Source organism: Dipodomys merriami, unplaced genomic scaffold, assembly GCF_024711535.1.
Source record: "Dipodomys merriami isolate MVZ:Mamm:240054 unplaced genomic scaffold, mDipMer1.0.p SCAF_106, whole genome shotgun sequence".
Classification (NCBI taxonomy): domain Eukaryota; kingdom Metazoa; phylum Chordata; class Mammalia; order Rodentia; family Heteromyidae; genus Dipodomys; species Dipodomys merriami.
The window spans coordinates 281,234-304,399 of NW_027202338.1; the positions used below are offsets into that span (position 1 = coordinate 281,234).

General features: G+C 49.4%; 2 protein-coding genes across 3 annotated transcripts in view; one reads left to right on the forward strand and one right to left on the reverse strand.

Annotated features, from left to right (window-relative positions):
• LOC138812390 (ryanodine receptor 1) overlaps positions 1-2,581 on the forward strand; it is a 112,969-nt gene extending 110,388 nt beyond the window's left edge. Inside the window, exons 101-105 of the mRNA XM_070000346.1 lie at positions 454-610; positions 1,628-1,692; positions 1,787-1,887; positions 2,167-2,218; positions 2,338-2,581. Of these exons, the coding sequence (XP_069856447.1) occupies positions 454-610; positions 1,628-1,692; positions 1,787-1,887; positions 2,167-2,218; positions 2,338-2,433 (471 nt within the window). The 3' untranslated portion in view covers positions 2,434-2,581. The remainder of the gene's footprint in view (positions 1-453; positions 611-1,627; positions 1,693-1,786; positions 1,888-2,166; positions 2,219-2,337) is intronic.
• A 102-nt stretch (positions 2,582-2,683) lies between these two features.
• Positions 2,684-23,040, reverse strand: LOC138812401 (mitogen-activated protein kinase kinase kinase kinase 1). Of its 2 annotated transcripts, none has more exons than XM_070000364.1 (31): positions 22,821-23,040; positions 22,598-22,655; positions 22,383-22,473; positions 21,574-21,638; positions 19,573-19,628; positions 19,443-19,490; positions 19,259-19,301; positions 19,096-19,168; positions 18,261-18,392; positions 17,437-17,499; positions 17,252-17,333; positions 15,382-15,498; positions 15,089-15,167; positions 14,145-14,203; positions 14,018-14,061; positions 13,883-13,927; positions 13,142-13,184; positions 12,695-12,857; positions 12,528-12,610; positions 10,719-10,803; positions 9,216-9,292; positions 9,034-9,094; positions 7,984-8,092; positions 7,845-7,903; positions 7,564-7,664; positions 6,896-7,070; positions 6,550-6,612; positions 6,088-6,177; positions 5,929-5,999; positions 4,497-4,552; positions 2,684-2,873 (listed from the first exon to the last, which is right to left on the reverse strand). In XM_070000364.1, the coding sequence occupies exons 1-31, from the start codon at positions 22,917-22,919 to the stop codon at positions 2,804-2,806; spliced, it is 2,460 nt and encodes an 819-aa protein (XP_069856465.1). In that variant the 5' UTR covers positions 22,920-23,040; the 3' UTR covers positions 2,684-2,803. The 2 variants fall into 2 exon arrangements, with proteins under 2 accessions (XP_069856465.1, XP_069856458.1); XM_070000357.1 differs by having other exon boundaries at positions 7,564-7,667.
• Positions 23,041-23,166: the final 126 nt, after the last annotated feature.

Consider the following 23,166-nt stretch of genomic DNA (forward strand, 5'->3'; position numbering starts at 1 on the left):
ATCCACCATCCTTCCTCCCCCAGCCCTGACCCACCCCTGGGCTGTCATTGTCTGCCATCCTTACATGGGAACTGGGAACTTTGAATGTCAGGACCGGGGGTTGTCTGTTACCACCCTTTCCCCAGCTCTGCCTTGCCCAGAGCTGTGGCTGAGCTTCAAAGAAAGTTGAAGCCGGGTGCTGGTGTCTCACACCTGTCATCCTAGTTACTCAAGAGGCTGAGGTCTGAGGATCATAGTTCAAAGCCTGCCTGGGCAGGAAAATCTATGAGACTCTTATTTCCAATTAACCAGCCAAAAGCCAGAAGTGGAGCTGTGGCTCACGTGGTAGAGCACCAGTCGAGCAAAAGGAGCTCAGGGACAGCACCCAGGCCCTGAGTGCAAGCCCCAGAACTGGCATAGAAAAAGGAAAGAAAAAAAAAAAAGACAGTGAGTGAGTCTATGTCCTCTCTGCAGTGTTATCTATTTCATATGTATGTGGGTGTCCGGGCCGGCGGAGGCATAGGGGACGAGATCGAGGACCCGGCAGGGGATGAGTATGAGCTCTATCGTGTGGTCTTCGACATCACCTTCTTCTTCTTCGTCATCGTCATCCTGCTGGCCATCATCCAGGGTCAGTGCTGCTGGGCTCTCAGTGGGAGTTGGTGCTTAGGTACCCAGAGGCAGGCTAGCTGCATCAGAAAGCTGTAGGTCTCTGATTTCTGCCCCGGCACTGCCTCTTCCCTGCTTGGGTACTTAAATGACCTTTTCTGGGCCATCTGCACAATGGAGGTGTTCATGAGGTCAACCACAAGGTGTTAGAAGGATTAAGACAATCCATAATTTTTAAAGTGTTTCTTGGGGCTGGGAATATGGCTTAGTGGTAGAGTGCTGGCCTAGCATGCATGAAGCCCCAGGTTCAATTTCTCAGTACCACATAAACAGGAAAAGCCGGAAGTGGCACTGTGGCTCAAGTGGTAGAGTGCTAGTCTTGAGCAAAAGAAGCTCAGGAACAGTGCTCAGGCCCTGAGTTCAAGCCCAGCACTGGCAAAAAAAAAAAAAAAAAAGTCTCATAAAAGTGCTCCATGGCATTCTGGCTACTCAGGAGGTTGATCTCTGAGCATCGAAGTTCAAAGCCAGCCCAAGAGAAAAGTCCTTGAGACATCTCCAATGTCTCCAAAAAGCTGGAAGTAGAGGTGTAACTCAAGTGGTAAAATGCCAGCCTTGAGCAAATAAAGCTAACGGACAGCATCCAGGCCCCACTGAGGTCAAGCCTCACTACAGACAAACACACACAAAATGCTCGATCAACAGCGTTTTTTTGTTTGTTTGTTTGTTTTTGTCCATTGTGGGGGCTGAACTCTGAGCCTGGGTGCTGTCCCTCAGCTCTTCAGCTCAAGGCAAGAAGCACCCTACCACTTGAGCGACAGCACCACTTTTTTCTGTTTGTGGTGTTGAGGAATCAAACCCAGGGCTTAATGCATGCAATGCAAGCACTCTACCACCGAGCCAACTTCCCAGCCCAACATCTAGTTTTAATCTGAGGAAGGGAGGTGAGATTCCTAAAGTGGGAGAAAGGCAAGGTCCTGAGATAAGTTGATAGGAATCTGTGGGGCTGAGTCTGGCACTGACCTGTGTCCTGCCACCCCAGGTCTGATTATCGATGCTTTTGGGGAGCTCAGAGACCAACAAGAACAAGTGAAGGAGGATATGGAGGTGGGTCCTGTGTGGGGCTAACTCAGAGGGATTATGGGATGTTGGGGGGGTGGGTCAAATGGGCCTCGACCCTAATGTCTTTCACAACCTACAGACCAAGTGCTTCATCTGTGGAATAGGCAGTGACTACTTCGATACGACACCACACGGGTTTGAGACCCACACGCTAGAAGAACACAACCTGGCCAATTACATGTGAGAGGGGGCAGATGCTGGCCAATCAGGAGGGAGGGGCGTGGTCACTGATGTCTAGGGGACTAAGTAACTAAGGTTTGGTCTTTTAGGGAAAGAGGCATAGTGTCCATGTGGGTGGGTCCTCAGCCAGCCAATCCGAAAGTAAGGTTTGGGTTGGGAGGTGGGGGGGTGGCTTAAAGGTAGAGATCTAGCCTGAGAACCTGGGTTTCACACAAGAATGAAACAAAAAATCAGAAGGGAGGGGTGGTTCTGAAGCTTCTCCCTGGCCCTTTTTTCCAGGTTTTTCCTGATGTATTTGATAAACAAGGATGAGACTGAACACACGGGGCAGGTAAGACCAGTGTAATTTAAAAAAAAAGAAAAGGACTAGGATCAAAGGGAACTTTGAAAGTTTGTCATTACCAACTACTTGAGGATGTCACCAAGGGCCTCTTCCCTCCCTCCCCCTAGGAATCTTACGTCTGGAAGATGTACCAAGAGAGATGTTGGGACTTCTTCCCAGCTGGTGACTGTTTCCGCAAGCAGTATGAGGACCAGCTTAGCTGAGAGCCTTCTTCCCAGCTGGCCCCCATCCTGCCCCCAGCCTCCATTTCAAGTGCCTTATTCTCATTGCAAGTCCTTAGCCCCAAAGCCCCTACCCCCGGGCAGCTGGGGAGGAGGGGGAGAGGTGACCTTGTACTTGGAAATAAAGTCTGTGCTACACCCTTGGCCTCAGTACATTGAGTCGTTGGGAGTTTGGGGAAGTGAGCATCTAGAAATCTTGCCTCCCCTCCCCCAATAGAAAACCAAGATGATAGTAGAGGCTGAAGTCAGTTTATTGGAAGACCAGGCCTTCACATGATGAATAGTGTGTATTTGTTAGGGTGTGTATGTGCAGGGAATTCTTCCTAATAGCCCCCCACCCCCACCCAGAACTTCATTCCTGGATGTAGAGGTTGCTGGGGGCAGTAGGGTCATCTGCTGGCCTTGTCTCCACCACTACAGGCCTGGAAAAGGAGAAGTCATTTGTTTTTTCATTTATTCACTCCTTCACAAAGTAGGTAATAGAAACTGCCAGCCCAATGGGACCCTGTCAAAATGAATGAGCAAGCTAGGTGTGGTAATGTATGCCATTAATTCTAGTACTTGAGAGGCTTTGGCAATAGGACCATGAGTTTAAGGCCAGCCTAGGCTATGTACTGAGATTGTCTGAAGACAACAATGAAAAAAACCTTCTGATCTTTTTGTGTGTGTTCCAGTCCTAGGGCTTGAACTCAAGGTCTGAATGCTGTCCCTAGGTTTCTTTGTTCAAGGCTAGAGCTCTACCACTTGAGCCACAGCCTCACTTCCAGCTTTTTTTTTTAGGTTGGTTCTGGAACTTGTTTCTGGGCCAGGGCATTGTCGCTCAGCTCTTCAGCTCAAGGCTAGCACTCCACCATTAGAGCCACAGTGCCACTTCCAGTTTTCTGAATGGTTTATTGGAGATAAGACTCTCACAGACTTTCTTGCCCAGGCTGGCTTTGAATCGTGATCCTCAGATCTCAGCCTCCTAAGTAACTAGGATTACAGGTGTGAGCACCAGCGCCCTTTTTTTTTTTTTTTTTTGAGATAAGACTATCGTGAACTTTTTACTTTAAAAAAATAGCTATTTTTAAAAAAATAACTTTAAGCCAGGTGCTGGTGGTTTACACTTGTAATCTTAGCTATTCAGAAAACTGAGATCAGAGGATGGTGGTTCAAAGCCAGCCCTGCCAGAAAAGGCCATGAGACTCTTATCTTCAATTAACAACCAGAAAACTGGAAGTGGTGCTGTAACTCAAAGTGGTAGAGTGCTAGCCTTGAGTGAACAAGCTTAGAGACAGTGCCCAGACCTTGAGTTCCAGCCCCACAACCAACAAAAATAAAAATAAATAAATAAAAAGAAACATGGCAAACTGGAGATATGGCTCAAGTGGTAGAGCACTTACTTAGCAAACGTAAGGCCCTAAGTTCAAGTCCCAATCCAGTTAGAAAGGAAACTGTCTGGGGCTGGGAATGTGGCTTAGTAGTAGAGTGCTTGCATAGCATGCATGAAGTCCTGAGTTTGATTCCTCAGTATCATATACACAGAAAAAGCTGGAAGTGGTGCTGTGGCTCAAGTGGTAGAGTGCTAACCTCGAGCAAAAGAAGCTCAGGGACAGTGCCCAGGCCTTGAGTTCAAGCCCCAGGACAAGAAAGAAAGAAAGAAAGAAAGAAAGAAAGAAAGAAAGAAAGAAAGAAAGAAAGAAAGAAAGAAAGAAAGAAAGAAAGAAAGAAAGAAAGAAAGAAAGAAAGAAAGAAAGGAAGGAAGGAAGGAAGGAAGGAAGGAAGAAAGAGAGAGAGAGAGAGAGAGAGAAAGGAAAGAAGAAAGAAAGAAAGAAAGAAAGAAAGAAAGAAAGAAAGAAAGAAAGAAAGAAAGAAAGAAAGGGAGGAAGGAAAGAAAGAAGGAAACTGTCCCTTTGGTAGCCATGCATGCACAGACAATGGGGACAGGGAGATTGGAGAGGCTGTCCAGGCCAAAGATCCAGGTGGCTGCAGACACCTCTGGTTGGCTACTCTACTTCAGGGCCCCTTCCCAGGTTCTTCTGCCCTCCCGCTTGCCACCACCATACCTGGAGGAGCCAAGCAAGCGGAAGGTGAGGGTGGGATCTCTTAACTCTTGCAGCATCTACAGAAAAATCAACTGTGTGAGTAATCAAGAAGCCCCCTCCCTTCCACACCAGCCTGTAGAGGTTTCTGAATGTCTAAGTCCAGAACCAATCATATCCAACAGTACACAACAGCTGTGAGACCTCCAGCAAGTTACTTAACCTCTCTGTGCTTCAGATGGCTAACCTGCAAACTCTTACTAAACGCTTGATGGGTGATTGTAATCATCAGTAATCTGGCATGGTGCTCCATGACATGAGTCTCCATTTCCCTTCCATTGCCAATGCAGGACAGTGAAGCACAGAAAGACAATGTCATGTGGTCAGTCCAGAACAGATGGCTCACACCTAGCTACTCAGGAGATGAGATCTCAGGATCATGATTCAAAGCCAGCCTGGGCAGAAAAATCTGAGACAAGAGTCTTCTCTCAAATTAACTACCAAAAAACCAGAAGTGAGCCGGGCACTGGTGGCTCACACCTGTTAATCCTAGCTACTCAGGAGGCTGAGATCTGAGGATCGCGGCTCAAAGCCAGCCTGGGCAAGAAAGTCCATGAGACTCTTATCTCCAATAAACCACTAGAAAACCAGAAGTGGCGCTGTAGCTCAAGTGGTAGAGCGCTAGCCTAGTGCTGAAGAGCTGAGGGACAGCACCCAGGCCCAGAGTTCAAGACCCAGGACCGACAAAAAAAAAAAAAAAAAGCCAGGGCTGGGAAGGTGGCTTAGTGGTAGAGTGCTTGCCTTGCATGTTTGAGGCCCTGGGTTCGATTCCTCAGCACCACATAAGCAGAAAAAAAAGCTGGAAGTGGCACTGTGGTTCAAGTGGTAGAGTGCTAGCCTTGAGCTGAAGAGCTGAGGGACAGCACCCAGGCCCAGAGTTCAGGCCCCACGACTGGACCCTCCCCCCCAAATAAAAGGCCAGAAGTGGAAGTATGGCTCAATTGGTAGAGCCTTGAGTGGAAAAAGCTAAGGGACAGTTCCAAGGCCCTGAGTACAAGCCCAATTCTAGCCACACACACACACGCACACACACACACACACTAGCCACACACACACACTAGCCACACACACACACACACACACACACACACACACACACGTCATGTGCCCATGGGATTCTACTCCATGCTCTTAACCATCCACAGCTCTCTACATTGGCCCCCCATATTACAATTGGGAAACAAAGTCTCAGAACAAAATCCCTTGCAGAAGGCCACAAGGGCCCAGAATACTACTGGGGTTCCAGAGGCAGACAAGGGATCCAAATCTGAGCTGAAACAAAGGGAAAGCATCCCCAGTGGACTCCAAGACCTGACTTGGGTTTTCCAAGCTCACCTGATAAATGGAATGACTTAGGGAGAGGGTGGAATGCTGAGTTTGGAGGGGAGAAACTCACCTGATCTGAGCCTGGAGCCCACACCTGCACCCCATGCTTCCAGAAGGCCTGAAGTTGGCCTCCAACCATAGCTGCAGAGAAAGCAGTATCCATGACCCATGGGATTGCTGGATCCCTGAAGCCTCTGCCCAACCCTGGGCCCTCCCATCCCCAACGCACCCACAGCCTCTACTGTTTCAGTCATAGAGATCTCAGTGGTGCGAAGTCCCCGGATTGGGGCCCCTTCTGGAGTTACCAGCTTCAGAGAGCCTGAAGAGAAGTAGAGTGAGGTTTTGTTTTATTTTGTTTTTGTGTCAGTCCTGGGGCTTGAACTCAGGGCTTGGGTTCTGTCTTCCCTGAGCTTTTGTTGTTGTTGTTCAAGACTAGTGCTCTAACACTTGGGCCACAGCTCCACTTCTGGTTTTTCTGGTGATTACTTAGGGTAAGAGTCTCACGGACTTTCCTGCCTGGGCTGGCTTTGAACCGTGATCCTTAGATCCCAGCCTCCTTGAGTAATTAGGATTACCAGTGTGAGCCACCAACATTCAGCTGAGTGAGGTGTTTACCTAAGACCCAGATATACCAGGGCCTGAAAGGCAGGCACCAGGTCCTGGGGTAGGGAAATGGAAGAATGTCTCTTACCATCCATCAACACCATCACCATGTCTTCTTTTACCTGGGTCACCTGTACAGGTCCCTTGTGCTCTGTTTGAGAGATTGTGGGGAGGGATTAAGAACCAATTTCTCTCCCACACCACCCCTAGAAGACTAGTGCCTCTGCTAAGCACCAGGTAAGTCCCAAGCAAGTAGTCCCCGCCCACCACACAAGCCCCACCCCCTCCTCAATCTTACCAATCACATAAAAGCTGCTATTCTTTCCCCTCCCCAAGCCCTGCCCTTTTCCAGGATCGCCCAATCAGGTCCACCCTTCCAGGAGGGCTAAGCCCCACCCTCTCCAGCTCTGCCCTCTGCGACACACCCCACTCACCCGTGCTCTCCTCGCCCAGCCAACAGGACAGCGCGCCGAAGCGCACGGTATGGAAGACCACCGACCTGGCGGGTTTCCCGGGGCTCACGCCGATGCACACGGACGGCAGCTCGGAGCCTGGCGTGCTCAGCAGCGCGAACACTGGCAGCGGCGTGGGCAACGGGAACAGCACCTGCTGCGGGGAGCAGGGGGGAGGGGGACAAACGAGGAGGAGCGGACTCAGGGGCTGGGGGCCTGTGGGACAGGGCTTTGCAGCAGGCCTGGGACTTCCCAAGAATTTCCTAGGGATGGAGGGGGATGGAAGAAGTCTTAAAAGAGTGAAGACTCAGGAATTAGGGGTGCCTCCTTAGGAACAAGGGTGCAGCTTCGTTTGGGGGTGTACCAGCCTAACAATCAAAAGATAAGGATTTACACACACACGCCCAAGATCCTTGCTGTCCCAAGGGCAACAAAATTTGCTTATAGACTCCAAGTGGACTCTGAATGAGACCTTCAGATACGACAAAGGGTCTGGAATAGAATTAGGAATAGGTTGTGGGGGCAGAGCTTAAGGATGAAAGGGGGAGTAGGTGGGGCTTCCCGTAACTCTCTTCAGAAGCATAGAAGGTGTGAGACCTCAGCCACAACATCCCTGTCCCCCAACACCCTGGCTCCTTCGGGGACCTTACCCGGACCAGCAAGAACTTGTTCATGGGTTGGTACCACTGAAGCAGGATCACTGATGTCTCCAATGCCCCACACAGGAACGGACCCCCAGAGCTCTCACCCTCTGCTGTAGGAGTGGGCGACGATGGGTAAACATCAATCTCCTTTCCCCCTTGTTCTCCTCTAGTGAGAACCACACTTCTTCCCCTGGACCCTGAGACATGCTGTCTTAATTCCTCAGCCTTCTTGGGAGGATGCTGCAGAAGCCCTGCCCCCTGCCATCCCTGGGGGTGGGGACTCTCACCTACACAGCATGCGCGGCAGCCTTTGGTGTCTTGGATCTTGGTGGAGACCATGTTCTTTCTGAAGAAGAGATGGATGTGAATGGCAGTGATGGGGGCAGGAGGTCATAGGACTCAAGGCTGCCGCTTGGGGGCTGATACCTGGCTAGTAGGCGGTGGGGGCTAATGTGAGCGATAGGGTTTCCTGCTCTGGTCTCCTTCCGTTCCAGCAGGCCCAGGATGCTATGAGAATACAGGTGGGGGGTCTTTCCTGCAGTGTGTGTATGTAGGGGGGAAGCAGGAAGTAGTTATAGGACCCTGGAGACCCCCTCCTTTCTTCCATCCCTCCATTGGCTCTTGCCCTATGAAATCCTAAGACTGCACATCCCAAGCATGCCTCTTTCATTCCCTTCCTGCCCTACAATCAAAAATTAAATGTAAGATGGGTACAATGATTCAGGCCTGCAATCCAGCTACTCAAGAGGCTCAGATCTGAAGATCACGGTTGGAAAATCCATGAAATTCATCTCTAATTAACCAGCAAAAAGCCAGCAGAAAAAGCTAAACAAGAGCATGAGACCTCAGTATCAACACACACACAAACACAGAGTTGATATTAGAACCTAAGGCTGAAACTTTTGTTTTATTTTTGTATATCACTTCTATTATTATTATATTACTATTATTATTGAGACAGGGTTTTGTTACGTAGCTCAAACAGGGCTTGAACTTACTATGTACACCAGTATGACCTTGAACTCAACTGCAGAAGTCCCACCCCTTCCTTTCTTTGGAGAGGAGTTTCTCAGTTGCTGGGATCCTAATTGCCTGGAGATCATAGGAATAGACTACCACACATGGTCTCGAAGGGATTTTTTTCTGTCAGTTGTAGAGCTTGAACTCAGGGCTTAGGAGCTGTCCCTGAGCTCTTTTGCACAAAGCTAGTGCTCCACCACTTTGAGTCACAGTGCCACTTCTCCTTTTCTGGTGGTTAGAGATAAAAGTCTCATGGACTTTCCTGCCCTAGCTGGCTTTTTGAATCTCAGTCCTTAGATCTCAGCCTCCTGAGTGGCTAGCATTACAGGCATGAGCCACCAATGCTTGGCTAGGGTTTTTTTTTTTTTCTCAATTGTGCTTATCTGTGTCCCTTTCTCCTAACCTTGACCCCTTAACTTCTCCCCTTTTCCCTTCCTCCCCCCACCTCCGGCAGACCTGAGAGGGACATGAGGACGTTGTTGATGGAGTATACCCAGGTAGTCCGGCTAGGGAAGAGCTGCAGAGAGTAGTAGGAGACAGCTATGGAGCACCCACCAAGATCATTTGCACACACACTCCCACTCCCTGCCCCCCCTCCCCCCCCACCCCCCACACCCCGCCAAGGCACCATCCCTCACCATCTCCATTGTGGCCTCCTGGCCATTTCGATTCAAGATGAAGATGCCTTCCTCTGCCCCCAGAAGCAGGTGCTGGTCTGGGAAGTGGGGGGCAGACAGGATGCTGGGTCCTACCTCATCCCAGGGACCTCCCATCTCCCCACCTGTCTGAGCTCTGTAAATCTTGTCTCTCAGGTTCTCATATCTACCCCTTTATCCTCCAACTTTCCCCAGTCTGTCTCCCCCAAATCTAGCTCAAACCCCACGCTGTCACTTATTATTCTTAGCGTCCTCCATCTATGCCTGACCGTTCTTCTATTCCTGATCCACAAAATCTTGGCTGTGTGTCCTCGTTTCTCACCCAACCTTGTACCTGTCACTCCAAATGGACTCTACACCTCCTCCTATCTTTTCCCCAATGCCAAGTTCCCACTGCACACAAATCCTTAGCTCAGACATCCACAAATATGGCTTTTTCTGCCAAAGATCCCTGAACTGTGACAGGGTCTTAGCCTCCTGAGTAGCTAGGATTCCAGGCATGAGCTACCAGTACCTAGCTTAACAGCTATCTGTTGCGAGGGTTGGGCACAGTATTGGGATTTGAACTTAGGGTCTCACACTAGAAAGGGAGGCGGTCACTCACTGAGTTATGCATCCAGGTCTTTTTTTTGTGCTATTTATTTTTGAGAAAAGGTCTTGCTTCTTGCCTTGGCATGTGACTGGACCACAATCCACCTATTTTTCAATTTCTACTATAGCTGGAATGATAAGCATATGCCACCATGACCAGCTTCTTCCATTTAAATGGAGTCTCACTTTCTTTTTTCTTGCCCTAGCTAGCCTGGAACTACACTCCTACAAGTGTAGTAGCCTTCCACATAGCTAGAGTTACGGGAGTGAGCCACCACCTAGCTCTGATTTATTTATTCAACACTGAGACTGGGGGTGGGCAGGTGGCTCAGTGGTAGAGCGCTTGCCTTGCATGCATGAGGCCCTGGGTTTGATTCCTCAGCACCACATAAGCAGAAAAAAAAAGCCAGAAGTGGCACTGTGGCTCAAGTGGTAGAGTGCTAGCCTTGAGCTGAAGAGCTGAGGGACAGCGCCCAGGCCCAGAGTTCAGGCCCCATGACCAGACCTCCCCCCCAAGAAAAGAAAGAAAAAACATGGAGACCCTCACTGACCCTCCAACTCCTGACCCCAAAACATTGATCCCAGTTGCTACCATTAACTCATTAACCTCCAGCTAACTTTTGTCATCAATTGTATACCTCCTACTCTAGACATTCTATTATATTTGAACATCTCTGGGCCTCTAAACTCTTAACTTTCCTGCGTTCACTCTCCAATTCATTTTTGCTCTTCTCTTATATCTCTAGATCCAACTGGAACCACAGTCTTGGCCATTCCCCCCATACCCCAATGAGACCCTCCCTATACTTGCCTTTTACCTTTCCTTAAGGTCTCCTAGCCCACCCTGTCTCCCCACCCCCACCCCAGGCCCTTCTGGACCTCCCAAATGCCCACCCTTGGTGGAGGGGTGTGTCCAAGCTGCTGTGCTATGGATCCGAAGAGGGCAGCCATTGAACAGCTTTACAAGAAGAGCACATCCCTGGGTCAGGGCCGGAGTTGGGCCGGAGAAGGAAGCAAACACAGCAAAAGAAAATAGGGGACAGGAGGTACAATGGTTAGGATTCTGGAGCAAGAGTGCCAGGGTTCAAATCCTACCTCTGCTTCCATGGTCTGTTACCTGTGGTTAACTGTAGTCCAAATACATTACATGGAAAATTCCAGATTAAAAAATTGTAAGTTTTAGCTGGGCACTAGTGGGCTCATGCCTGTAAATCTAGCTTCTCTGAGATCAGAGAATCATGGTTCGAAGCCAGCCCGAGTAGAAAAGGCTGAGAGACTCTTACCTCCAATAATCTACTCAGAAAAAAGTCAGAGCCGGGCGCCAGTGGCTCACACCTATAATCCTAGCTACTCAGGAGGCTGAGGATAGCAGTTCAAAGCCAGCCCAGGCAGGAAAGTCCGTGAAACTCTTAGCTCCAATAAGCTACCAGAAAACCAGAAGTGATGCTGTAGTTCAAGTGATAGAGCGCTAGCCTTGAGCTGAAGAGCTGAGGGACAGTGCTCAGGCCCAGAATTCAAGCCCCACGACAGACAAAAAAAAAAAAAAAAAGCTCAGGTATAGCTCAGGCTGAGTTAAAGCCCCCAAGACTGGCAAAAAATATATTAAATTTTTTTATTTTAAATGCATATCTCCCTAAACAGGATATTGCCCTAATTATCTTATTTGATTATAGTTATTATTTTTGTTTGTGTGCCCATATTGAGGCTTGAACTGAGGGATTCTCACATTTGTTTGGCTTTTCTGTTCAAGGCTGAGGTTCTACCACCTGAGCAGTATCTCCATCTCCACTTCCGGCTCTTTTTTTTTGCCAGTTCTGGGGCTTGAACTTGGCCAAGGCTTGGGCACTGTCTTTGAGCTTCTTTTTGTTCAAGACTAGCACTCTACCACTTGAGCCAAAGTGCGACTTCTGGCTTTTTCTGTTTATTTGGTGCTGAGGAATCAAACCCAGGGCTTCATGCATGCTAGGCAAGCACTTTACCATTAAGCCACATTCCCAGCCCTACTTCTGGCTTTTTTGCTGGTTAATTGGAGGCAAGAGTCTCTGGAACATTTTTACCTAAAGTTGGCTTTGAACTGTGGTCCTCAGATCTCAGCTTCCAGAGTAGCTAGGATTACAGGTATGTAGCTAGGATTACAGGTATGAGCTACCAGTGCCCATCTTGACTATAGTTATTATGTGCCTTGTGGCCTCCTCTTACCCCCTCTTTCTGTCCTGTCTGTCTCTCTATTTTAGGTGGTTCTGGGAATTGAACCCAGGGCCTCATGTATACTAAACAAGTGCTCTACCACTAAGCTACCTTTTCATTTCTGTTATTCTCTTACTGTGTCTAACTTACCAATTAAACTTTCACATAGGTATGCTTGGATAGGAAAAATAAAAATATAGAATTGAGTACTATCCACAGGGTATCTACTGGTGTGTGTTGGGGGGAGGTCTGAGAACTTAGCCACCATAGATCAGGAGGTATACTGTATACAGAACTCAGTCAAGCTACTTACTCTTCTGTGCCTCAGTTTCCCAACTGTGACATGAAGGATAATATCTACCTCTGTGATACGTTTCTGTCTGTGGAGGCTTACACCAGGTAAAGACACGAGATCAGTGCCTGGCACAAAAGGCTCAATAAATATCACCTATTGTTCTAAGCCTCTCCTACTCTCAGGACACCAGGCCAACCTTAAGGCACATAGCAGCCTCGTACCTTTCTCTTCATCTTTTCCTTTCTAGGGGGCAACCGTGGGGGCTGGTCAGGCTCTCGGGCAGCTGGGTTCCAGAGTGAGGGTTCTGAGAGGGGTTGGAACAAAATCAGCATCTAGAGGCCTTCCTGCCACTCCTGCCCTCCCCCTTCTTCCCCAGCCTATCCTTTACCTGAGTGGGCAGTTAGGTGGGGACTGGGAGTGGCTAGGGGAGGTCCGAGATGAGGGGTACGTGGAGGAGGCCCGCTGGCACACCGGACCAGTACCCCTGGGCTCAATTGCCCCTCATCCCCCATCTTCCCAAAGCCATCATCTGATGGAGAACGGGACTTGGGCTTTGGAGACAGAAGGAGGAAACATGGAGAAACATCAGATGGACTCAGAAAGAGGGTACCCTTGCACCCCCTCCCCCAGTCCCTGACTCCACAGGTACAGAGTTGGCTGAGGCCAATGACCTCTCTCCACTCTAGCCTACACCCTGCTTTCCCACTGTACCCCACAAACCAAATACTCGAGTGGCAACTGACATGTTCACTAGGCCATGCCAAGTTTCTATCACCCCAGATTCCCAAGCCCTGGGGATCCCCGAGTCTCAGCATCTAAGGACTCAGGGCCTTACCTTGGGGGGCAGTGGAGGAGGCTTATCCTCTGCAGGGGTGGGGCTGAAAGACAAAGATGGGGTAAGCAAGGAGGGGCAGGGAAGTTGGTATGTTCAGGGCTGGGAAGGCAGTGGTGGTGTGACAGCCAGGGAACAGGAGTAACTCAGGGGTAGCAAGGGCTGGCAATACACCCAGCATTCAAGGTTGGCAATATACCAGGAGACTGGCAATACACCGGGCACTCCGGTGTATTGATACAATCAGCAGGAAATCCCAGACCCCACCACGGGCCATGGGAGCCCAACCACACAGGGTAAGTCTGGGTGTGGGGCAAGGAGAAATGTACAGAAACCAAGATCTGAGGTCAAATGAGATGTTGAGAGATGAGGGCTCAAGTGAAGGGTTAGGTCTCAAGCTGAGGTTTGGGGGTGCAGGCAAATATGTGGGAGGAGGAGACTGTGGCATTGGGCAAGGGAACATTTCAGATGGAGATGGGACAGGTCGGGGAGCTGAGGACAGCTGGGGGGGGCTGAAGTTGAGGGTGGAGGTTAGAGATGGGATAGATGAGGGGTCAGGGGTCACAAGTCAGAGGTGAAGGGAGAGGGTAGAACTGGGGAGCAGGGTTTGTGGAGGAAGGAAGGTGAGGGCTGCATGTGGGGGGAGAGGTCAGGGTTCAGGGTCAGGGTAGAGATAAGGTTGGAGGTAAGGTGGGTCCAGCTGTCACATGTGGAGGGGGGGGGCTATGGGACAGGGCCTCTTACATGTCCACGTCATCATAGTCGTCATCAGAATCTGATAGAGATCTCCTAAAGAGTGTAGGGTATGAGTCTCAGGCAATCCCTACATATCCTGGTACCCCCTCCCTCCACACACACACACACCCAGGGGTCCCTGACCTGGGTCTGCTGCTGCTGAGGTCTTCAGGGGGCTGTAAGCAAGCCTGCACGATTGGGGGAGGAGGATTAGTTTGGCCTGGGGGGAAAGGGGAGGATGTGGGCAGAGGGGAGGGAGGCAGCAGCTCACCGTGTTGGCCTGGGACCCAGGCTCCATGCCTCTCAGCCTCCTGAATTCCATGTGCCACTCTGGGAGGAGAGGACAGTTGAACCAGTGGGGCAGGGAAAGGAACTTGAAAGGAGGAAGGAAAAGCTAGGGGATTGGTGTGTTGGCCCCTTGGGGATAAACCTTGGATTAAAGAGGTCTCCTTTTGTGGGGAGGGGAATATTAAGATTTTAGATCTGGGAAGTGGAGAGATTTCAATTATAGAAGGCTTAAGGATATATTTGAGAACCAAAGGTTTAAGTAAGTGTTTTTGGGGGATGAGATGGGAGGTGTTTTGGGAGTCTGCAGCTCAGAAAGGTCAAGTGGGAGAGGGGGTGGGGCACATTTCTATGGTTATTTTATAGGTCAGGTGGTAACCACTTTGAGCCACTTCCAGTTTTCTGGTGGTTAATTGGAGAAAAGAGTCTCACAGACTTTCCTGCCGAGGCTGGCTCTGAATCATGATCCTCAGATCTCATGAGTAGTTAGGATTATAGGCATGAGCCACCAGCACCCATCCTCCATGAGACTCATCTCCAATTAACCACCAGAAAACCGGAAGTGGTGCTGTGGCTCAAAGTGGTAGAGCTCTAGTCTTGAGCAAAGGAGTTCAGGAGCAGTACCTAGGCCTTGAGTTCCAGCTCCAGGACTGACACAAAACCAACGAACAAACGAACGAAAGGAAAGAAAGGAAGGAAAGGAAGAATGAAAGAGAAGAAAGAAAGAAAGAAAGAAAGAAAGAAAGAAAGAAAGAAAGAAAGAAAGAAAGAAAGAGTAAGGAAGAAAGAAAGAGGGAGGAAGGAAGGAAGGAAGGAAGGAAGGAAGGAAAGAAGGAAAGAAGGAAGGAAGGAAAGATGGTAGATCAAAGGGGTCTTCTCAATCAAGTATAGGACCAGGCATCTCCAAACTACAGAATTCTATCTACTTACCATAATGATCTGCATCTGGGATTTTCAGAGAACTGGACCGGTGAGTTGATCTGATCCGCCGAGGGACGGCAGGGGGTGGCTGGGCAGAGGGGCAGGCTGCATCAGGACTTGTGCCCACCCCCAAACCCCAACCATAATCAACCTATCGGCCTAGCCAGGAGCTTTCTTCTCTACTCTAATCCTCTGCACCCAGCACTGTGCCAAGCCAACCCCCCCTTCCTCTTCTGTGTTCTTTCTAGGAGAGGCTATGGGATGGCATCTCTCTTGGCAGAGGGGGATTGGTAGAACCTTACCTCCGACTCCTCGTCTTCAATCTCACCAACAGGGGGTCCTTTTCCCGGGTTCCTCATTTTGTCAAGAAGATCTAGGATGAGGCCTCTGTTCAGCCCAGCCTGCGAAACTAACTGATGCTGTGGGAGGAGGGAGTGTTGGCACACAGGGGTCATGGAGGGAAGATTGCGACAGGGTTTCCCTACCTAAGGGGACCCATGGGGGCAGTGACAGCTGATGGGGAAGGCAGGAAAGTCTAGAGAATTGTGAGAAGTCTGAAGGGATTAGAAGAATTTAGGGTTCTCAGAAGGGAGAATTTCTGGAACTGCAGGGATTCTTAGAAGCCAACGGAAGAAGGTCCTTAGAAGCAGTGGGATAGATTTGAGAGGAGTCTCAGAAATAAGACTCATGGGACACGGCAAGTTCTAGCAATTTAGGGGAATCACAGAAAGATTTGGGGAGTAGGGCACTGGTGACTCACGCCTATTATCCTAGATAATCAGGAGGCTGAAATCTGAGGGTCGAGGTTCAAAGCCAGCCCAGGTGACAAAGTCCATGAGACTCTGATTTCCAATTAACCAGCAAAAAGCCAGAAGTGGAGCTGTGGCTCAAGTGCTATCTTTGAGCAAAAAAGCTTAGTTAGGGGTTAGGAATGTACCTTAGTGGTAGAGTACTTGCCTAGCATGCATGAAGCCCTGGGTTTGATTCCTTAGTACCACATAAGCAGAAATAGCCAGAAGTGGCACTTCGGCTCAAGTGGTAGAGTGCTAGCCTTGAGCAAAAGAAACTCAGGGGGAAAAAAAAAAGAAGCTCAGGGACAGTGCCCAGGCCCTGAGTTCAAGCCCCAGGACTGGCACTAAAAAGGAAAAAAGCAAGATTTGGAAGCACAATATAGAGGGTCTTGGTGGAGGTCCTGGGAGATTCCAAGGGATTATAGAGACTTTGCAGGGGTCACTGGGGTTCTATAACCCCAGAAGGAAAATGGAGAGCCTTCTTTCTGCCAAGGGTGATTTAATTATTTATAATATTATAGGTCATACAAAATTGTCAACATAAGCAGATGGCTGCAGACAGCCAATGAACAGGATAGGTGTTTGTCCCTTCAAATACTAATTTTTTTTTGTCAGTTGTGGGGCCTGAACTCTGGGCCTGTGCACTGTCCCTAAGCTCTTCAGCTCAAGGCTAGCACTCTACCACTTGAGCCACAGCACCACTTCCGGCATTTTCTCTTTGTGTGGTGCTAAGGAATTGAACCCAGGGCCTTGTGCACACAAGGGAAGCACTCTACCACTGATCCACCTTCCCAGCCCCAATACTATTTTTTTTTCCTTTGTGCTGGTCCTGGGGCTTGAACTCAGGCCAGGGTACTGTTCCTGAGCTTTTGTTTTTTTGCTACAGGCTACCACTTGAGCCATAGCTCCATTTCCATCTCTCTCTCTCTCTCTCTCTTTTCGTGGTTTAGTGAAGTTAAGAGTCTCTCAGGGGCTGGGAAGTTGGCTTAGTGGTAGAGTGCTTGCCTCGCATGCATGAGGCCCTGGATTCGATTCCTCAGCACCAAATAAGAAGAAAAAAGCCAGAAGTGGCGCTGTGGCTCAAGTGGTAGAGCACTAGCCTTGAGCTGAAGAGCTGAGAGGCAGTCCCTAAGCCCAGAGTTCAGCCCCCAGGACCAAAAAAAAAAAAAAAAAAGAGTCTCAGATCTGTCTACCTGGGCTGGCTTTGAACCATGATCCTCAGATCTCAAGCTACAGGCATGAGCCACCAGTGCCAGGCTTTACCAAATGGGTCTAATAGGCCCCAGGATATTTGCCACCCCTGTCAAATAAGGGAACTACCAAAAGCCCAGAGAACTGTGGGGCCTAGGGAACTGGGGGTCCTCTGGGAGGAGAAGCTTACACTGAGCAACTTGATGGCACTGGGCCGTTTCTTGGGGCTCTTAGTGAGGGTGACTTTGATAAAGTTGTGGAAAGCAGCTGACCTGGAGGAAGAAGCCAGATTGTGGGTGAGGGCACTAAGGACTTTCCCCAATCCAGCCCTGGCCCTTCGCTCCTTCCTTGTCCCCACTCAGGTCATCCGTTTACCATTTTCCTTTTTCCTTTAGCCGGGGAGGCTGGTAGCCACTCTTAGTCATGAGGAAGAGAACTCTAAAAAGAATAGGGAAGCAATGTGGGGTTCACGCCCCTTTTCAAGGAAGCTACATTCATGGCTTCAGTGTTCCCTAACAGCACCCAGGTCAGCAGAGCAATGTTAGAAACAAATGGACATGAGGATCCAGTTTGACAGTGGACTGGGATGAGACTGATACTGCTTTTATTTTTTGGTAACATTGGGGTCTGAACTCAAGATCTCACACTTGCTAGGTAGATGCCCTACTACTTGAGCCATGCCCCCAGAGCTTTTTGCTTAATTATCTATCTATCTATCTATCTATCTATCTATCTATCTATCTATCTAGTGTGTGCTGTTAGTGAGACTTGAACTCATGGCCTTATGCTTTCACTTGGCTTTTTCACTTAAGGCTGGTATTAGACCACTTGAGCCATACCTCCACTTCTGACATTTTGCTGGCGAATTTGTGATCAGAGTCTTACAGACTTTCCTGCCCAGGCTAGCTTCAAACCAAGATCCTCAGATCTTAATTTCCTTGAGTAGCTAGGATGACAGGCACGAGCCATAGGAACCAGGCTTGAGTTTAAATATTTTTCAGGGAGGGTTTTGCCTTTTTGTTTAGCTGCCTTAGAATCTGATCCTCCTGCCTCTGCCTCCCACATGGTTGGGATTACAGGTGTGCACGAAAAATTGAAAAGGTGTTTTGCACCGTGAGTCCATAGAGGCCTCTCTGATGTGAGGACATAAGCTGAGGGGTAGGATCTCAGGCCCAGGGGGACCTGCCATTCCTGCCTACCTGAGAGGGTGTACATCAAAGAGTGGTGGCTGTAGCTCGGCCAGTTCAATGGCTGTGATGCCCAGGGACCAGATGTCACACAGCTCATTGTATCCCCCTTTCAGGGCTACAGCTGCAACTTCGGGAGCCATCCTAAGGGGCAGAGACCCCCAGAGAGCCAAAGGTGGCATCAGGTCAGGGAGGAGAGGGTGAAGGAAGACAGAACAGGGTGAGAGGAGATGGACTACAGACAGCTAGATGGAGAGGAACATAAAAACAAAGATGGGCAGAGAGAAAGACAGGCAGACATAGAGTGGAAGATGCAGACAGAATGAAGTATAGTTGAGCTGGGCTTGGGGTCACATCATCTGTCATCCCAGCACTCAGGAGGCTGAGGCAGGAGGACCATGAGTTTGAGGCCAGCCTGAGCTACATTGCAAGACACAGGAAGGAAGGAAGGAGGGAAGGAAGGGAGGGTGGGAGGGAGAGGGAAAAACAAAAGCAATAGGGCTGGGGGCAGGTCATGTTTGAGGATGCTCTGGCTTTGTTCCCCAGCATAGAAAAACAAAAGAAAAAAAAAGATCTATTACCACACAGAGACAGAAGCAAAGTCAGAAAGAGCTAATGAGAAAAGATGGGAACATTATTTGTATGGAGGGGGAGGAGAACGGAAACCCAGAGAGAAATAGGAAGAAAGCAGCACAGAGAGACAGGAGCCTTGAGAGAACCAAAGAGAAAGTCTTTCCCAGACAAACACAGAATGGAGGCGGGAAGGGAGTTTGTCAAGGGATCCAGGGAGGGAAAAATCCTCTGCTCCCCCCCCCTTACCCCCAGCTGCCCACCAGGCACCCCTCACCAATAGGGTGTTCCAATAAAAGACAGGCGTCTAGCCAGCGTTGCCCCAATCTGAGCTGAGATCCCAAAGTCCGCTGGAGGTAGAGGAAGAAATATACTGTCCCCTGTCTCTCCATTTCCCAGTCGCCCCCCTGCCCACACCCCCCCCCAACCACCATACTCACCCAGTCTAACTTCTCCGCCATCATTGATGAGGATGTTGGCTCCCTGGGTACCAGAGTAGGAACTGGAACCTGTCAGAATATCTGCTCCCCATAGCTCCCATCCCACAATTCAGAAGTACCTGAGCCCCCCCCACCCCAACTGTGGCTTCCATTTCCGTCCCCCAGTCCCTTATCCCCAGTTCACCTTGATATCCCGGTGTATCTTCTTCTGGGAGTGCAGGTAGGCCAGTCCCTGGGGTAGGAGAAGAGCCGCCAGTGGGAGGGGGTGATCTGGAGCTAGCACAAGACCGCCCCCCTCCCAGACTCCTTCTTACCTGGAGCACTTCCCGGCAGACATAGCTGATCTGGAGCTCGGACAGGGAGCCAGTCACTGCAACACCAGCCAGGCCACATGTTGGATGGGAGCCAGGAAACCTGGGCCCTGGAGGCCCCAGGTCCTGCCCACTCCAGCTAAGAGGATAGTAGAGGGGAAGGAGACCCAGGACAGGACAAGGAAGCAGATGAGATGGAGGCATTGCGAGTGACAAAGAAAGGCCCCAGGGACATAGCCACACAGTCTAGAGGGGACAGTCAGCAGATAATTATTGTGCTTATACCATGTGCCAGATGCTAGTGGCTCACATCTGTAACTCCAGCTACACAGGAGGCTGAAGATCCATGTTCAAAGCCAGCCTGAGCAGACAAATCTAAGAGATTCTTATCTCCAATTAACCAGCAAAAAGTTAGAAGTAGACATGTGGCTCAAGTGGTAGAATGTCAGCCTTGAGCAAAAAAAGCCAAGCAAGATCATAAGGACCCTCAGTTCAAGTCCTTTTCCTGGTACACACACACACACACACACAGAAAAACATCCCTGCATTTATGGAGAGAACATTCCAGATAGTAAACAAGATGAATATGTAATAGGTATATTACATAGGACTGGAAGTATAGCGCAGTGATAAAACATTGGCCTAGCATGTGCTAGCTAGGTTCATTCCTAGCCATCAGGGGGAAAAAAAAAAGAAAAGAGAAGTACATAATACACACACATACACACGCACACACACACACTAATAAACAGAAGAAAAACAGAGCAAGCAAAGTCAACAGGAAATGTGTGGGAAGGGTTTTGATATTTGACAAAGTGGTCAGTACGGCCACCTAAGAAGGTGTCCCACTCAGAGGGAGAAGAGCAAGAGCTAATATAGGGGTAGCAGTGAGAAGGAACTGGGGTTGGGGAGACTGAGGAAAGTGGGGTAGCAGAGGGAGAGGAAAGACCAGCCAGTGCAAGTGGGCTTAGCCACAGTGGACGTGAGAAATTGGAGCTTTTCTGGAGGGAAATAGAAACTGTGGAAAGACCTCGAACTGGGAGTGAGGAATAAGCAAGGGACAGAGGCACAAGGGCAGAGATGAAGGGACAGAGCCCAGCCGAGACACAGAAAGGAGGATGCAGACAGAAACTATGTGAAAGGAAGACATAGACATATTTTGAAAGAGATATGTCTGGGTAGTCATGGCTCACAACTGTAATCCTAGTTACTCAGGAGGCTGAGATCTGATCATCTGTTTGAAGCCAACTAGGGCAAGAAAGTCCACGGGACTCTAATCTCCAATGAACCACCAAAAATCCGGAAGTGGAGCTGTGGCTCAACGCGGTAGAGCACTAGCTTTGAGCAAAATTGCTCAGGGACAGCGCCCAGACCTTATCTCCTCCCCATCACCACCAAAAAAAAAAAAAAAAAAAAGTGCTAAGGAAAAACCAACTAGGTCCTGAGTTCAAGCCCCAATATCAACACACACACACACACACACACACACACACACACACACACACACACACACACACACACACACACACACACACACACACACACACACACACACACACACACCTCCAAAACTTCAGAGAGGTAATCAGAATCCCACCCTAACTCTACCAACAAATTCTCTAAGGAGACTGAGAGGCAGAAAGGACCAGAAATTCATTCCCACAGTCCACAAAAATCTAGGCATCTAAGTATGAGCCAAAAAAAAAAAAGAAGAAGAAAAAAAGAAAAGAAAAAGTTTAACTACAACACAACTAGGCCTTTGCAAGAGGCTGATACCTAGATAAAGATAGGGAGAGGGAGTTAAAGCAAGTCTCACACACAGAAAGACTGAGGCAGGACTGTTAGATGCTAGAGGGATTCCCAGCATAATGTAGGCCAAACCCACCACGCTTTGCATGCAATGTAGAGAAGGAACACTTCCCCAAGTCCGAAACCCAGAGAAGCAGAAGAGGTGGCCTTGAGGAGTAAAGGGCAGGTCCTCCATGACCTAGTCCTTCCTCTAACCTTGGTAAATATCCTGAAGAGAACCAGCCCCACAGAATTCCATGCATATCCACAGCTTCTGCAACCTACAGTCATTGAAAAGCAACAATGATAATATCAATAACACTTCATGAATTATTCCTTACAAGGACAGCTGCTACTGATCCCTCTGCTTGCACTAGGTTGGAGAAAAATGTAAATGTGCCAGCTCCCCTTGCCCACAGAGTGAGGCCACTGGACAGATGAAGAAGTTGATGCTCAGACAGGAAATGTACATTGGGGATCTTAACTCAAATATAGGTCTTTGAATCTAGTATATCTCTGATGTCCTGGGCTAGTCTAAGGGACAGGAAAGAAGATCTCTCCAGCTTGCAGAGCTGTGGATGCAATGAAAAGCTCCAGAATGCCAGGTTTGGGGGGAATTAAGGTCATTATTGGAACATCCAGGATATTAATTGGGGGGGGGGGGGAGGCCGGTCAGGGAATTTAAGAGCTTATATTAAAGGAGCAGAGTGAAACAGGGGCAACTCAAAAGGCAAACTATTGATAAGTTCCTTTGGGGGGGATTTGATTTCAGGATTGCTATTAATGAAGGGATTCATTTGGAGAACCCTAGGAAGAAATAGGAGGTTCCAACTGGGGTTTAGATGAAGGGGTGCAGTGATTTTAAAAAAATGAACTAGTGTGAGAGAAGGCTGAGGTGTCCCAGTTAAAAAGTAAGTGTCAAAGTTGAAGGCAAGGTAAGAGTGTCCTGATTTAAAGTAGCAGTTGAGGGTTAGAGATCAAGTTAGGGGTGCTGGGTCAGAAATAAGGGGTCTGAGGCTCATCACCAGAGGTAGCTGCCGTGGTAAGCCACGATGTTGACATGTCGGCAAGTTTTCAACATGAGGATTTCCTTCTGAAGCGTAGCTACATCATCATCTGTTAGGAAGGGCAGGAAAGAAGAGGGGTCTGTAGGTTGGGAATTACAGGGAGGGAGATGGTCCTAATGTCCCAGGCTGTGGGGTGAAGGGAGGGAGTTCAAAGTTCCAGGGTCCTCACTTACCAGGTTCCATCTTGACCATTTTCAATGCCACCAGGTCCCCAGATACCTTGTCACGAGCCTTGTAAAGGGGAAGTTGACCATTAGGCAGGCTCCATTTGCCTGAGTTTCTTAGCGTCCCAGGATCAAGACCAAGTATCGGGGCCTTTTTGCACCTTCTCCCTTTCCCAGGTCTCACCCTAAAGATATCGGTCTGAGGGTGATGGAGACAGAAGGGTTTTCTCACCTTGAACACTTCCCCATAGGTACCGCCACCCAGCCGCTGCAGCAGATCATAGTGATCTCGGGGATCCCTATTAAAGATGTCGTGGTCCATGAGGTCCATCCCCGGAGGATGGGAGCTGGGCCCGTGCCCAGGGGCCAAGCAGGGCCTCAGGGCTCCAGCGCTGGCACCTCCCTCCCTCCAGGTTCCCCACAAGCCCTGTGCCTGCCTATCTCTGTGGGCTGTGGCCTTCCCCCTCCCCACTCTCGCTTCCTGCCCCAGCTGCAGGGTTTTGCAAAGGGCTCCACCCCCTGTCCCCTGGGTGTGAAGAGCACTGTGCCTGGGGACCCATGGGACACCCGCCCCCCTC

Coding starts and splice junctions, on each gene's coding strand:
- LOC138812401 (XM_070000357.1), bottom strand. CDS start 22,919: ATGGACCTCATGGACCACGACATCTTTAATAGGGATCCCCGAGATCAC. Junction 22,474..22,597: donor AATGGTCAAGATGGAACCTG/GTAAGTGAGGAC, acceptor CCTTCCTAACAG/ATGATGATGTAGCTACGCTT. Junction 17,334..17,436: donor CTAAAGGAAAAAGGAAAATG/GTAAACGGATGA, acceptor TTCTTCCTCCAG/GTCAGCTGCTTTCCACAACT.